This window comes from Microcebus murinus, chromosome X (assembly GCF_040939455.1).
Source record: "Microcebus murinus isolate Inina chromosome X, M.murinus_Inina_mat1.0, whole genome shotgun sequence".
Classification (NCBI taxonomy): Eukaryota; Metazoa; Chordata; class Mammalia; order Primates; family Cheirogaleidae; genus Microcebus; species Microcebus murinus.
The window spans coordinates 50,099,133-50,115,232 of NC_134136.1; the positions used below are offsets into that span (position 1 = coordinate 50,099,133).

The 16,100-nt window shown below is 39.9% G+C and overlaps 1 protein-coding gene across 2 annotated transcripts in view; it reads left to right on the plus strand.

Moving 5' to 3' along the window:
- The window catches only part of GRIA3 (glutamate ionotropic receptor AMPA type subunit 3), a 300,360-nt gene extending 285,237 nt beyond the window's left edge, over positions 1 to 15,123 (plus strand). The window contains exons 14-16 of one of the 2 annotated variants that reach the window (XM_012745624.3): positions 4,453 to 4,567; positions 7,189 to 7,436; positions 12,890 to 15,123. In XM_012745624.3, coding sequence (XP_012601078.1) covers positions 4,453 to 4,567; positions 7,189 to 7,434 — 361 coding nt within the window. In that variant the 3' untranslated portion in view covers positions 7,435 to 7,436; positions 12,890 to 15,123. The remainder of the gene's footprint in view (positions 1 to 4,452; positions 4,568 to 7,188; positions 7,437 to 12,889) is intronic. The other variant, XM_012745625.3, reaches the window with a different exon arrangement.
- Positions 15,124 to 16,100: the final 977 nt, after the last annotated feature.

Consider the following 16,100-nt stretch of genomic DNA (forward strand, 5'->3'; position numbering starts at 1 on the left):
GGAGACATATTGATGCACAACAGTAAAAGGCCCCAGCTACAAAATACACCCTTGCTAGGTGGATAGTTATTTGAAGTATGGTGGTCCCTAAAGGAAAAAAAAAAATCATTACGAACATCTAAGCCTGATGACCAAAAATAAGGAGGGCTGCTACCCTTTTGTGTGTTCCACTGGAGAATGCACACTGCAGAGCTCAGTATATATTAATTTGCCTTCTGGCCTGCCCATAATTTGCTATGCAGGCTTGAGCAGATTGCTTAACCTGTCTGTGCCTCAGTTTCTTTACTTATAGAGACCACAAATCTACCTCCTCAAGGTGATCATTAAACATGATCATTAATAATAATTATGTGAAGATACTAGGTTGAAAAACAAAATACTAAAAAAGACTTATCAATTCGACAAGGATTTATTGTGAAAAGTATCCTAAATGGGAACACAAATACATAAGCCATAGTCCCTGCCCTTGAGAAGCACACAGTCTAGTGGGAGACACAGACGTGGGCATAAAGAATAAGGCAAGGTAGAAGATGATGGAGGGGAGAGAATACATTGGAGTGAGGAGCAAAAATGTCTTCATCAAGAAAGTGACATTTAAAATGACCAAATGGCCACCTAATTCCACTTCTTTCAAAATACCAACATGCGTGTGCGTGCGTGTGTGTTTGTGTGCTTTTTGGGGAAAGGGTATCAATACCTTCAGTTCATTTGGACTGGGCTAGGCAATACATCCAATAAGCTACAGTAAGAAAGAAAACTATGTGGATAAAAGCAGATTTTCTCTGCCATCTTGGAAATTTAGTCTAATCTGTAGCAACATGGAGTTCTAGGAGATTTGGCTTTTAAAGTACTTTCTTTTCTTGGCAGCTATCCTAACCTTGTTAAGTGGTATTATCTGTGATTTCTGATTACAGCTTTTATGCTCCTTAGCTGTGCTGCTGCTTGAAATGTTTGTTTTTCTGCCTCATTTTTATTTAGAATTTCCTAAATGCACGTTGATTCCTTGCCAGATTTCATAAACCCTATGATTTTATTCCTATCTAAGTCTAAACTTCTAGGAGTATATCATTTGTCAGAGGTCTCTGTAAAGTCCTAGGGTATCTTAGAGGCGGTCTGCATGCTTCACTGCAGGGTTTCTCAACCTTGGCACTGTTGGCATTTGGTGCCAGATAATTCTTTGTTGTGGGGGCTGTCCTGTACATTGCAGGGTACTTAGCAGCATCCTTGGCCTCTACCCACTGGATGCCTGTAGTATCCCCCCAACCCAGATGTGACAACAAAAAATGACTCCAGACATTGCCAAATGTCCCTGGAGGATAAAATGGCCTCTGGTTGAAAACCATTATTCTAAGGTAATTTCCACTGTAACTGTGGAGGCCATGGGAGTGGGAAGCAGTTACTAGCCCATCTGTGGAAGCCACTAGATGGCCTAAGGCAAGGCTAGGCCATTTGTGAGAAGTAGGATGCTAAGTCACTGACAGACTGAGCCTGGGTTTTGGCAAGAGTGCATAGTGGCAACCCAGAACACACCCCTGGCACAGAATAGCCTTCCCTCCTCCAAAACCAGTGCTTCTCAAATGTTTTGTCCCAGACCTCCTTTACACTCTTTATGTGAGTTATATCTACTCATATTTACCATGTCAGAAGTTAAAACTGAAGAATCTTTAAAGAATATATTCATGATTCACTTAAAAATAATAAACCCAATATATGTTGACATAAAAAATCTACTTTTATGAAAAATAACTATACTTTTCTAAAACAAAAAAAAATAGTGAGGAGAGGAACACTGTCATTTATTTTTGTAAATCTCTTTAATGTCTGGTTTAATATAAGAGAATGGGATTCTCATTTCTGCTTCTTCATTTAATCTGTTGTGATTTTACACATCACGTGGCCTCCAGGAAACTCCACTGTATATCATACAGGAATAATAGTGAGAAGGGCAAGTAATGCTTTAGTATTATTATAAAATTAGTTTAAACTTCATAGACCCTTTGACACAAGAGCTTCAGGGATCCCCCCGGGGTCCCTGGACCACACTTTGAGAGCCACTGCTCTAAACTAACATGCCATACTTTTATCAATCTAACTTATTTAAGGGTTGACAAATTTCTTTTAAAACTAGGATCTCTAGAGAGAGTGAAACATCTCTGTTGGACTTTAGTGTGAGGACCTTTAATCAGACTGTTCTGTTTCTAAGATCTAGTGAGCGGTGGTACTGAAGAAATTGAATGAAACTATTTGAAGAATATAGGACCTTGAGGGAGGACAGGGCCTGGTAAGAGCTTAGTCAGAGAGTAGTGTGAGGACACTGAGCCTTTTGCAATAAGAAAAGAGAAAGCACAGAAAGGAGGAGGAAGATGCTTTGTACTTCCTCCTGTGGTCCTGATGAGCTCAGTCACCCATATGCCATTGGAAAGCATCTCTCCCTGCATCCTGAGCTAACTGCCACATTGATGAGACTGGTATCAGTGCTTGGCTTAATGCATAGGGAGAAAAGTGGTAGTGATAAGACAACAAATAACAGGGGAAAAGAAGAGAGAAGGGGGCCATATGGCAGAGAGGGGAGAAGGCAGCTCCAACACTAACCTCAGGGCCATAGATAGCTTATCTATCCTTTAAAAGTCTGAGGATTTTCATCACCAATAATATCTTAAAGAGGTTCAAAGTTTAATTTGAATGTCTTTTGTTGCTTTGCATTCCAAGCAACTCTGGTTAGCATTTGAGAAGCCTAGGGTTCTGAGCAGTGATTGAAGGAATTTATTTAAAGTATAAAAAAAGACCCCAATTCTCTTGTGAGATACAGAATCCAAATATTCTGGCTGCCAGGCCCTGTACAAACCAAGAAAGTGTCACCTCCTTGACACTAAAGATTTATAGTTTTTTCAAATCTCGACTACTCTGAAATTGCATATTATTTTTAAATAATGATATATTTCTCAGAATGTCTGAAGATGAGATAGTCCCTCTGCTCTCAACAGCAAATGAAGGAAGAAAGGAAATAGGCTTTGGGACTTGGGCATGACAGAGTCCAGATCTTTGTGACTATAGGAAGTCTTGTCAGTGATTGGATATGTTAGTGGATCCAACTTATTCAGAATAAGCTAAGAAATTTTATGGCATGTTCATGGTTGCATAAAGTTGTCTGCTTTGCTCCTTTTAAATTAGTGACATTCAGATCAACATGCACTGATATTGAGAATATTTGCCCCATGAATCTGAGCACACAGTTTTGCCGCCTCATAATAGAATTATGCCATCCTCTCTATATAATGCATTTTTATTTAAAGTTATTAGAGATTCTTCATTTAATATCCAATAGCTCTAGAAAGAAGACAGGGTAAAGGTCATTATTACTATTTTACAACTGAAGAAATCTCTGAGAAAGAAAGCCTTTATCCGAGGGACAGTGGGGTTTCACACATTTGCCCAGTGGCTCTAAATGCAGTCCTTACACTTTAAGCAGTGAAGGACTAAGGAGCAGAGGCCTGGCTTCCTGAGGATATATTAGCCTCTCAGTTGAGGAAGTCTTATCTTACTAGAACAACTTACCTAAACTATTCCTCTGTGGTATGTTACCCAACCATGGCAGAGTCAGTTTGCCGGTTTAGATCATGCCATATTAACAATCCACTTTGAAATGATCTGTTGCACCCCCTGGTGTTCTGAGTTGACCACAGACATATGACCACATCAGAGAGATAGCTAGTCAGTAACTCAAAAATAATCCACGAACCAGTTTTTCAATTGTTAAAAATGTTCCTCTTACCCAAAACTCAGAGGTCCACATTATACCTTTAATACTGGGACCAGTATGTGCATAAGAATTTAGAACACATGTTTGTGGAGTGAGGACATGTATGTAGTACAGTTCTTTCCGAGATCAGTTTCAGCTGGGCAATAAATCTGTGTAATAAAGGACAATTAATCAGAGGGCATGTTATTTATGTAGAATCTATTTCTATTCTGTTCGGATTTATTCATTTGTTTCAGTCCACAATATGGAAACGCTTCCCCTTCTGGCTTCGTCCCCCTCCCAACTGCCCCATAAAGCTTGCTTTCTGTCTGGAAGTACAACAAGACACCCGGTTAGATCAAACCTAACACACCTCTGTCACAAAGCCACTGCAAGCTGCCGCTGACGATTGTCACTTGAGGGGAGACCCTCCTCATCACACACAGCCTATCTGAGGAGTGCCTTTTTTCTATCCTCATTATTTAACAGTGTGTGCCGATTACTCAAAGCGATATGGGCAGGCCCTGGTAAATATAGCGTTGCTGTAGTGTTAACTTTTTATAAGGTAATGCTCAGGTTGCCTGCAGTGTCTAAAATTACTCTGTGGCCAGGGCCCCCTGCTTTATCGCTTTCTATAGTTTTAAAGTAGTTTGAAGCTTGAATAACATAAAATAACATAATATAATGTTATTTATGTTATTTCCCACGTGAAGAACGCCTGTAAACCTTGCAGTATTGAAACTCAGTGAACAAGGCATCTTAGACAAGCTGAAAAACAAATGGTGGTACGATAAGGGGGAGTGTGGAGCCAAGGACTCCGGGAGTAAGGTCAGTCGCTGAAGGTCTTTTCGTACTGATTAGCAATCACATTTTGACCCACTGTTTATTTTCTACCCTAAAACGGCTTTCCTTCCCAACACACACTCCCTGGCACAGTGGGACCCCTTTATAACACCAGCACTAAAGAAATAAGGCCAATACCAGCCTCAGAGGTCAGCCACACTCCATTGATCATCGACTCTATAGAGCTGTTGTTATGATTAGGAAACTCAATCTGGCCCATTGCAGTTCCCAAGCTATAAAATAATGAGCTGTGTTATAAGGGGGTTTTACTGTATTTCACATTTCAAAAGTTCAAAGAGAAAATATATAACATCAACAACGAAAAAATAAAGATCCAGTTGTGACAGTACTTTTTCTTAACCTCTTACAGTGTCAGAGACTTTGTAATTGTAAATACCTTTGGTTATTCATATATTATTCGATCTCATCTGAAAACAGTCTAACAAATAAATAACAAAACTGATCTCTGTAAGCAAAATGATTAGCCTCCTGCCAGCTGCTGTTATATTGAGATCAGCATCTATTTGGATCTCAAATCTCATTAAGTCTGTCACACTTCTCTTTTCCAAAGGTGTCATTTGAATCTCTGTACGTAATACTTTTAAAATATAGTCGCATGCTCCTTAAGGGTATATACATTGTCAGGATAACATCACATTGATAAGCATGAAACACTCTTCCCCGCCTCCTTCCTGCCCCCCTTCACTCCCCTAAGAAAGTTCTTTTTAGTTTCAATTTTTGCCTTTCCTTTTTTTGAACTAATATTGTGGTATCAGTTAATTCATTTCATGAAATGCCACTCATTTTCCCTGTGCAACAAACCATTTTGCTACTGGTTTTCTACATCGTACATCAGGGAATTCTGTAACTCTTGTAAAACCTAAATACATGGAACTTGAAACTGTTCTTATTGCTACAGTTTATATGGGTTATGTCAAAGGACCTCTTCCCCCATTAAATATCACATACATATAAAAATCTAATGGCAGAGGAAGGGTTACCAGAAATTGGTCCACTTCCTAATGGACTGTGGAACATCCTTGAAGATAGCCGCACCAGCCTCCTTAAGGAGATAATCTATTGTTTTATAAGTTTAAATCCTTACTACTCATCTATCTAATGGTCATTCGTCCTAGAAGAGTGGCTATTTGCAAGGTTGTTGTGGACATGAGGCACTCCCACACCCCCATTCCTGGATGCAAATCAATTTCAATTGGCCTTTTTATTAAGGTAAACAAGTACAGGACTGGCTCCTATGAAAATAGGATCAGAAGGACATGGCCATATTGTCTTACATTTAATTCTTTAAATGATACCAAGATTAGCTGAACCGGAGTGTTGAGTATCAGCAATGGCCATCATCTGCCCACTGTGTTATCACTTAAAGAAGATGCTCAAAATTCACAGGCTTAACAATTTGTATATTCCATTCAATTACATTCAGCAGCAAAATGGTTACATTCCCTCTAAAAAGACTACAAAATGCTATTTTATTTTATTTTTTTCAAAGAAAGACTCCTGGCCCTTGGTGTGTCCTACCTCAAGGTAGGGCTCAAGACACCAACTTTTTTTCTTTCCATTGTTTAGCAGTTCAGCTTTTGCTTTTTCATACAGGCAGATAGCTTAGTCAGATTTGCACAGTTTGACCTGAAAGTCACTGACCGGCTTCCTCAATTTTTTCCCCATGTTAAGCAGAAATCAGATAAGTGTAGTGTTTTGTTTTTTGGGGTTTTTTAAAAATTATTTTCTGAATTCCCTGGAGTAAAAGCTAAAATTGAGCTGGGTTTTTAAAAAAAATCATCAGCCTCCTTGAAAAGCTTTCTGATGTTTATGGAGCCAATCCAGGATCCACTGGGTCCTCCTGACAGTTTCCCTAAACTCTCAGGAAGATGGAACAGAGCCAGTTCTTTGTGCTGTGCCCTTGTTCCAGCAACACAAAGACTTGCTGCCCTGATTTTAACTAGGATGAAGACTTAGTAACCAGTCCCCAAAGGGAGCAATTTCTCAGCCACTGGGAGAAAGAGGAGAGTTAACCCTTTTTAAACAAACTCTTGTGAAGTAACTCCCCAGATAAGAATATCAGGAACCTCTAATATTCTCACCTAGTATCTTGAAGACTAGCTGACAAAGTTTGTCACAGGGAGAACAAGGGAGAAAGGGGTGTTGCGGGGCAGAGAGGGGAAAGAGTGCTTCAAGTTTCCAAATGAAAAGAGTGGTACATTTATAGAGATGTCACAACTCAACTCTGGCAAATGGTGTTTATCAAGGCTGGCAGAGGAATAAATTATGCTTATGTTTACTCTTTTGTTCTCATGGCCAAGTGCTGTATTATTTAGTTGTTGAACAGCATTTTCAGGTACTAAGAGATGTATGGAGTCCAGATAAAAGGACTTTTAGGCGAGGATCAAAACTGTCAACAGAAGCACAATCTACCATCTTGCTGGTCATTGCAAAACATTAGCCAGTTGCCAGAGTTGAGTCATAACACTTACATCAATGTTTAGTTATTTTACAATTTAGAACTACCCTATAATGTTGTAATGTATTATAATGTCCCAGTACCTTTGTTTTCCCCAAGAACTAATCACGTTGTTCATTTCTCTTAGGACAAGACCAGCGCTCTGAGCCTGAGCAATGTGGCAGGCGTTTTCTATATACTTGTCGGAGGTCTGGGGCTGGCCATGATGGTGGCTTTGATAGAATTCTGTTACAAATCACGGGCAGAGTCCAAACGCATGAAACTCACAAAGAACACCCAAAACTTTAAGCCTGCTCCTGCCACCAACACTCAGAATTACGCTACATACAGAGAAGGCTACAACGTGTATGGAACAGAGAGTGTTAAGATCTAGGGGTACGGTTAAGGTCTAGTAAACTAATCAGCTTTGTGTTACTATATGTTAATCTCTTTCTTTTTTCTTGTTTTGCTTTTTTTACTTTGGTTTATTGCTTCAAGCATTGTCTCTTTGCAACCATTCGATTCTTTGAAAAACAATGGTTGTGCTTTCTTGTCAGGCAGTGGTGTTTTTCTAATAGCATAGTCATAATTGTGCTCTGTAACTCAAAAGGAAAATATAATTCTCTAGAGTGATACTGTTCAATAGAAATATATGTAAGCCACATACATGAACCACATGTGCAATTTTAAATCCTATAGGAGAGCTGGGCATGATGGCATGTTACCTGGGAGGCTGAGGCAAGAGGCCTGCTTGAGCCAAGGAGTTCAAGTCCAGCCTGGGCAACATAGCGAGACCCTGTCTCTTAAATAAACAAACAAGTAAAAATGCTCTAGTAGTCACATATTTGCTTTTATTTTTAAAAGTAAAACAAGTGTAATTAATTTTAATCTTAATGGTATATTTTATGTAGCCCAGTCTATCCAAAATATTATCATTTCAACATGTTATCAATATAAAAAACAAATCAGATACTTTACATTCTTTTCTTCATGCTAAGCTTAGAAATCTGGGATATATATTATGATACATCTTGACCGGTACTAGCCACATATCAAATGTTCAGTAGTCACATGTGGCCAGTGGCTACTATGTTGGACAGTGAAGCTCTAGAGGAAGCAACTGCTCTGAATCTGATGTTAAAATTAGGACTAGAAGTGAGGCACTGCCACCTCAAGTTGTGCAGTGCTTCCATAAGAGAGCAGTGCTTCTTTTAAGTAAGCAGTTTATAAGCCTGAGATGATTTTCTTAATCTTTGAGTTCCTTTGTTGTCCCTTCCTTGGAACTGATACTCAGGTAAGTCTCTCAAAGGACAGACTAGGCTCCCTGCTGCTGGCCAAACCCAAATTCATACTTAGATAAACCTGACTGATGCCACTTTCACTCTGGCAGCTACAGCCAGGCCCCACCAATAACTCAAATGTGTTCAAAAGCAAGCTTGTATTAGGATAATGTTTCTATTGAAGTATTTAAAAGAATAAGGCCTTGTTACTTTAAAGTGCATCTGTCATCACTAACATATCTATCTGGAGTGGAACAGAACAATTAGCAACTTCATACCCCTCATTTTAGGTGGGTGATTTTGACTTCATGAGTAAATGTCAATGCATTGGAATTTCTACACATGCATTTGTGTTTTGACCTTCTTATATTTCACATTGTGGATCTAAATTCAGATGATTTTTAAATAATGTTTCATCCAAATAAATCATTTGTCTTCACCATGGAAAACATCATCTTGTTTAATGAAGTTGCTGGTTGTTCTTTTGTCCTGCCTTTCACTACAACATACTCAGCACACTGAATTAACCCACTGACAAAGTCTTACTGTTGCATTGGTCGATGTACAATACATGCATTCATCTGTAATTAGCATTGTTTGCATGCAAGCATTTAATGTCCCAGTGTGCCTAAGACGTTTTACTCTTGAGTAGGTGATACAGGCCCATTACTATTTAGGGCATGTTATTTGCTTTTTCATAGGACAGTACATGAGCAATTTCAGTAGCTTAATTATCCTAAATTCTGAGGTTCTGGCATCCAAATAAGTAATACACCTTAAATCTGTGTAGCATTTTTCCATGTGCTCTCACATCTATTGCCTCATTTGAGAAAAGACGATCAGGTAGTATTTTCCCTTTCAGGTAACTAAGACTCAGCCACATCAAGTGACTTACACAAGGCAACACAACTAGGTAGTGGCAGCTCTGGGACTAGAACCCAGCCATTCTTCCTCGTACAGCCATATTCTTTACTAAACCATGCCACTTCTAGCCCCCCATGGCCTGGTGGCCTCCAGGAAACTTGAAACCCACAATGAGATCCTGTCAAACAAAGAACAGATCTTAAGTTTCTGTCCCACTTGTCCACAATAAAAGTCTTGAGGAACTTCAAGCCTTCATATGCCCCACTCTTTATGTACTCCACACAAGATCAAATATTCAATCAATCACTCCTGCTTTCCCCAGAAAGAATCTTTCTGAAACAGAAGGGTATCAGGGCTTAGGGGCACACGACCTCCAGACCCTCTTTGTTTATCAACCATTCCACCTGAGAATCTATGTCCCTGTTACCCAGCTACCATAGCCGCAGTCTCTTATTAAATGTGCAGAGCAGTACTCCTCACACATCCTCCATCAGTGTGCACGTGGATCATGTGGGGACCTTGTAAAAGTGGAGATCCTGATTCAGCAGGTCTGGGATGGGGCCTGAGACTTTACACTGCTCACAAGCTCCCAGGTCATGCAGATGCTGCTGGTCTAGGGAGTAGTGAGATTCTAGAGAAAATGATCTCAGAGAACGTAACTCAAGAAAAGAAAGAAAGGAAGGAGGAAAGGAAGAGAGGAGAGATAGAGATAGATATACAGATAAATATATATATATATAGAGAGAGAAATATATATATTTATATATATATATATGTTTATGTATGTATATATAGAGATAGGGGGGAACTGGATCTGCAAACCTTTGGGCAGAATATTACAGTCCTAAAGTGGAGGCCTGGAACATCAAACCCAGGGGAAAAGCCCAGAAATTTACTTTCCACAACTTCTGGCTCTCTGGCTTTCCTTTAGTCATCTTGATTGACCTACTTTTGTGGAGCAAAATTCAGGCTAATTGAGGCAAAAGTCACATTTTAATAGACACCAACACCAGTGTGGTTACAGCCCAGTTAGCTAGCACCTTGGCTACCATCTCTGGGGTGAAAAGAAAAGCTGGAATGAGCCTCTGCAAACCTGTCCTCCAAGCCTATATGCAGTCTCCAGACAAGAAGAAAAAGCCTCAGAAAATGCCAGGGAAACCTCACATGGGTCAGTCAAAGCAGGCTGAACAAGAAATAGAAACTTCTAGATAACTTCAGCCAATTTGGTGATGTGACATTAGGGGAGTGTTGTTAAAGTGAAGAGTGATCTCTTCACCCATTCATCTTTTGTTTCTCAAGAAGTTCTGGAATACCTCCTGGTGACTTCTAATTTGCTACCTAGTTTTTAGGCTTCCAGTTCTTTGAGTTGGCCTAAATCTGTCCAGGTCTATTCAGGGACACAGAGATCCAGACATACCCTGAGATTATACTTTTATTGCTAATTATCAGAGCCTGCCTTGAGGGTTTATAGTAGTAGTAATTGTTCAGGAAGAATGGCTCAGGGTAAATCACCTGCAAAAGTATGATCCAGTGAAATCTGGTTAATAAAAGGGCATTTAAAAGACAAGGTAATCGTCTCTCATTTTCTATGGGTGATAGTGGAGTCAGGATTATTGGACTCATTGTGGGGACACATGCCTCAGCCTCAGATCACATTTAGCTCCCACGAGGGAGCAGATGGCCTTTTGACTACCTGATGCCTCTGAGTTACTGACCAGCTACTGGAAGTCTGGCCCCACAAGCAGGCCATGGCAGGTGACCGACCATCAAGTGCTCCAGATTCATTGCACCCTAGGGTTGACTCCACTAATTAGTTTAAGAGATTATTTCCAATGTCCTTATTGCTGGTCAGAGTTACTTCTGACTTCTTTGGCGTCTTCAACAATATTTCTGAAATCCCTCTCATTTGCAAGACCTCAAGATGCCTAAATTTAGAGAAAAAGATGTCCATTTTTCCTCTAGGACTGTTCTGTTTAATCTTCCTAGAAAATATTAACTTTGTTTACGCAGCCCATTGTCAATTTTCCTTCTGCAGCCTACACATAGACATTCTTGCTGGAGAAGTTTTCCTGCTTAAAAGAGTTCATTTTACATTAAGTGGGAAACTGAATTCTAGATAACTAAGATGGCAATGTTCTTTCTCCCAGAAAACTTTTACCTCAGTGATAATACTGCATTTATCCCCATTTAAAAGCAGGAAACAGGCCGGGCGCGGTGGCTCACGCCTGTAACCCTAGCACTTTGGGAGGCCGAGGCGGGCGGATTGCTCAAGGTCAGGAGTTCGAAACCAGCCTGAGCGAGACCCCGTCTCTACCAAAAATAGAAATAAATTAATTGACCAACTAAAAATATATATACAAAAAAAAAATTAGCCGGGCATGGTGGCGCATGCTTGTAGTCCCAGCTACTCGGGAGGCTGAGGCAGTAGGATCGCTGAGCCCCGGAGATTGAGGTTGCTGTGAGCCAGGCTGACGCCACGGCACTCACTCTAGCCTGGGCAACAAAGTGAGACTCTGTCTCAAAAAAAAAAAAAAAAAAAAAAAAAATTAAAAGCAGGAAACAGTGGCACTGAGAAGTTAGGTCACTTTCCCAAAATCATGCAGCGAGGTAGTGATACCCCATGGCCAATGGAGCAGGGAGGAGGAGACATTGATCATTCTGCCATAGATATAAAACTTCTCCAAGCTTCTAACACAGATATGACTCAGGCAAGGGGTTCCAAGGAAGAGGTTCACCACTTCTATGTTAGTCTTAATCTGCCCTCCTTGGGTGCTTTTGGCCTTCAGATGCATCTTCCACATTCTTGAAAATACTTTTATTCCAGGCCCAGTGGTAGATAATGATTATGTTACTCCTTCGAGATAATATTTAGTGTCAGCTCAGGAGAAAAGGAAGTTTCCCGTTAATGTAGAGGGGAAGGATGAAAAGGGAGGTGTGAGCTTGAAGAGGAGGCAGGAAGTAGCTTTCAGTACTCAGAGTCAGGGGCAAATCAATCCCTGCCCCCCCCCCACCTCAGGAACTAATGCCTCCAAAAGGAAGGCACCATCAGCATTTTAATCAGGCCCCTAATGTCAAGGCAAAGACCCCATGGATGCCACACCCCTTCATGGCTATCTTTGCTCTGGCCTCTTCCTGGAATGTGCTCTCTTTAAAGTCCTTATGCTATTTTCAGATTTTAATAACTACGGTTGTAGGTATTAAGAAAAACAAGTGGTTACCTTTCTGGCAATGAACAGCAAATTTTCTTCTCACAATCAAAATGGATTTTAATTTAGTAATCTGTAGAGCACTATTTGCCTTCTGTCCTAGGTAAACAGTCCTTTGTCACAGAGTCTGCAATCAGAATACACTCTACAGTGTAGTTCTCCCAAATATTTATGTTTAAATGCCACTAAAACTTTCTAGTATACGTATATCCTAAGTGATTAAAGTATTGAGTTAGACATCATACAATGCCCGTATATTCCCTAGTACAATACATATGGTTGAGAATGCTCCTAATTTAACCTATTGCAAAGCATTTGCATCAGATCAAAGAATTTAACCAGACCTGTTACCTAAAGCCAGTCAAATGGGGTACAGCCCCAGAGATGCCAATTTGAGAAAACAGCCACGGTTTTTCCCCAAGATAGACTGAGCCATAATAAACTTCTCAATTCCCAATAGAAAGCCCCTTAAAATTTAAATTTCCCCTTGCCTTTGCAGATCCCTTCACACTGGAGGCAAGTGATGAGAGGAAATCACCGAAAACGTGGCTGCTTCAAGGATCCTGAGCCAGATTTCACTCTCCTTGGTGTCGGGCATGACACGAATATTGCTGATGGTGCAATGACCTTTCAATAGGAAAAACTGATTTTTTTTTTCCTTCAGTGCCTTATGGAACACTCTGAGACTCACGACAATGCAAACCATCATTGAAATCTTTTTGCTTTGCTTGAAAAAAATAATTAAATAAAAACCAACAAAAAAATGGACATGCAAGATTTCAGTATGCGAAACAAATCTTATTAAAAAAAGTCAATTCAAAAAAAGCCATTCTTTGATACCACTGCACAGTACACAAACACCATGTTCTTTAATACACACACACACACACACACACACACACACGCACGCACGCACGCACACAAATTTAAAATTCCAATTCAGCAAAGAGGCCAATCTTAGCAAAAATAATTAATTCCTCCGGATTAAAAAAAAAATCTGTCTCCTAGTGTTTGGGAAGACAGACTGGCATTTCTTCTAGGATCTGCTGACCAGATGTTTTTGGTATTTCCTGTTGGTGGTGATGTTCTGTGCACCCTATTTCCTTTCCACGTTGCTGAAATGTGTATATCTTTAGAATGTAAATGCAACACTTAAGTAAATTCAAACGCTTTGGAAAAGGGACTAAACGGTGACTTCTCTGTGTTCTTGACATGGTTTTGTGAAAATGCTTTGATAACTTCCCACTCAGTGAAGGGATTAACAGAGCTTTCGAAATTGACTTTTGTGTGTAGCAAGGGACGGGGCACTATCAGGATACCTCTTGGTGCTTTCCTAAAATGGATCCCAGGGCTCTCCAAGAAGCCTGGAATTTCAGCTCACGGATCTGTTTTTCTTGCTTCAGTGTGCATTTTAAGTCAATAGAGCTGAGTATCTAGCATTGAGATGAGGGAAATGCTGCCTATACTCCCAGACGTGTTTAGAATATCTTTCTCAGAAACAACACTGTGTTTAGCTCGGCTTTCTCTGCTAAGTATGCCTTTCAAGTGTACACTCCGGAGACAGGACCGCATTGCAAGGCGGAACAGCAGGTTCAGACCACAGTTCACAGTCTGACTTTACTCTTGCTAGGTCTGTCTTACCAGCTGTTGCCTGCTACTGCCTGTGGCTCTCCGTCAGACTGCATGTGTCCTTTTCTAGTTTGCAATGACTAAAATGCATTCCCAAACCTTACTGCTAATCCAAGGGCCGCAGCATCACTCCGGGTCCTTGCTTAGAGCAGTCTCTCTACTGACTTTCTCAGAAGATCGCTCCACTGCTCCATGGGCTATCAAGTAACTAATTGCATACCTGCCATTGGCATCATCAGAAAAGTCAGAGGAAATAGTCTCCGCTCACTAATTACCTCCTATATAACGACGTATGCTTTCTGTAGTTCAGTAGTTTGCTCTCATCGGTAACGTGCATTGGGAAGTTTCCAGACTGCAAAAACTAGGAGCTCGCATTCATTTCCCAAGTGTGACCCTTAGATGCTTAGTTGACTCACTGCGTATTTGCTCTTGTCTTCAAAAAAGAAAGGAAGAAGTCTCGTTCCAATGAAACGTTTTCAGAAAAGTGTAATATAAACTTTCATTCCAAAAATTGTGTCATAAGCAAATAACTCACCTGTCAAAATTTAAATGGCATTGGAAAAAAAAAAAAGAAAGCTGTTGTGTTTTTGTTTTGTTTTGTTCTCATGAAACTGTGATTTTCAACTTATGAATGCTATAATGTCCCAGCGCGGGAAGCTAACGCTGTGTGAACATGAAGTTGTATAAAACAAACCAACCAACCTACACACAAATGTTTTCATAGGCACTGTATAAAGAGAAATGTATGTTTATTGACTCAAATCAGTTTTTCAGAGAAGAAACTTCACTGGGTTGAAGAGGCGGGTAAATAGGTTTGTTATTTTTTAAAAAAAACTTGCATGTTTAAAAAAAACGTTGATTGCTTCAAATTTCTGCTACTAACTTCAAGCTATGGGAGTTTGGCGGTAGTCACTTGAGGATTTTTTTCCAATTCTTTTCTTTTTGTTGTTAAAGCTGTACTTCAGTGAACAGAAAAATTGCCAAGCAAACTAATGGCTGTAAAAGCATAAATTGCATGTGTGGGCATAAATTACGGAGCCTCATTGCCATGAGGTATTGTACAAAGTTTTAATACATTTTGTAAATAAAATTGTAAAGAAAGAATTCTGTGTCTGTACTTTGACTAGCTGTTTAAAATTTTACGTGGAGGCAAATGCCAAGAACTTGTTCACTAATTGACTTCCTCCCAGAAGCTTTGCCAATTGTCCTCTTACTGGGGATTTTCACAAAGGATTACACCTCTCCCCATCTCAACTGCAACTGTAGTCAGGCTCAGACCCCTCAATTTAAACAGAACCATACCTCCAAGACCTTAGATTAGTTTCACTTTAAGGCATTCCATTACCATTCTTCATCTCCTCCACCCTTGGGGACTCTCTTTCCCCAGAGGCTCACACAAGACCTCCCAAAGAAGTTCCCAAATTCAGAATTGATGACCTTCAAAAACACTCCCAATTACTTTCCTATGCCATCACAAAGTATATGTCCTAGTACTCTTAGTTGCTTGGCTAAGATTTGCACTGCTGCTTTAATGACTGATGGTAAATTAATGCCTCATTGGAAAACCTTTATTCCACCAAAGATCACTGATCTTTACTTCACTGAAGAAATAATGAATTTAGGACTATACTGATTTTAGAATATTCCTGAGAGAGAAATGAAAGGCCAAATGATAAAATCTGATTTGCAGATTCTGAACATGGAATTCAACTTTATCTAATAAATAAAGCAAGTGTTTAAATGTAAATCAGTTTTATATTATTATCATCCTAGAGAATAGGGGATAATGATAGGGAAAAAGGAGAGGGGATAATCTGCAACTGAGCTAGAAAAGAAGAAAAGTACAGTTGAGTGATAGGGAGATAAAGGAAGAAAGATATCTGGGGTTAGGGACTTAGAAAGCAAGGAACACAAGACTTTGGTGAAGAAGAAAAATAGGAGTAAGAAGGGACACTCTCAGAAAATTCTGAGGTGTAGGCTGGCCTGTAGGTTTCATCACAATTACTACCATTTTCACTGTCCTCTGAAATGCTGATTAGCTGCTGAACTACTCACACTGTATAACTCTACAACTGCTTTTT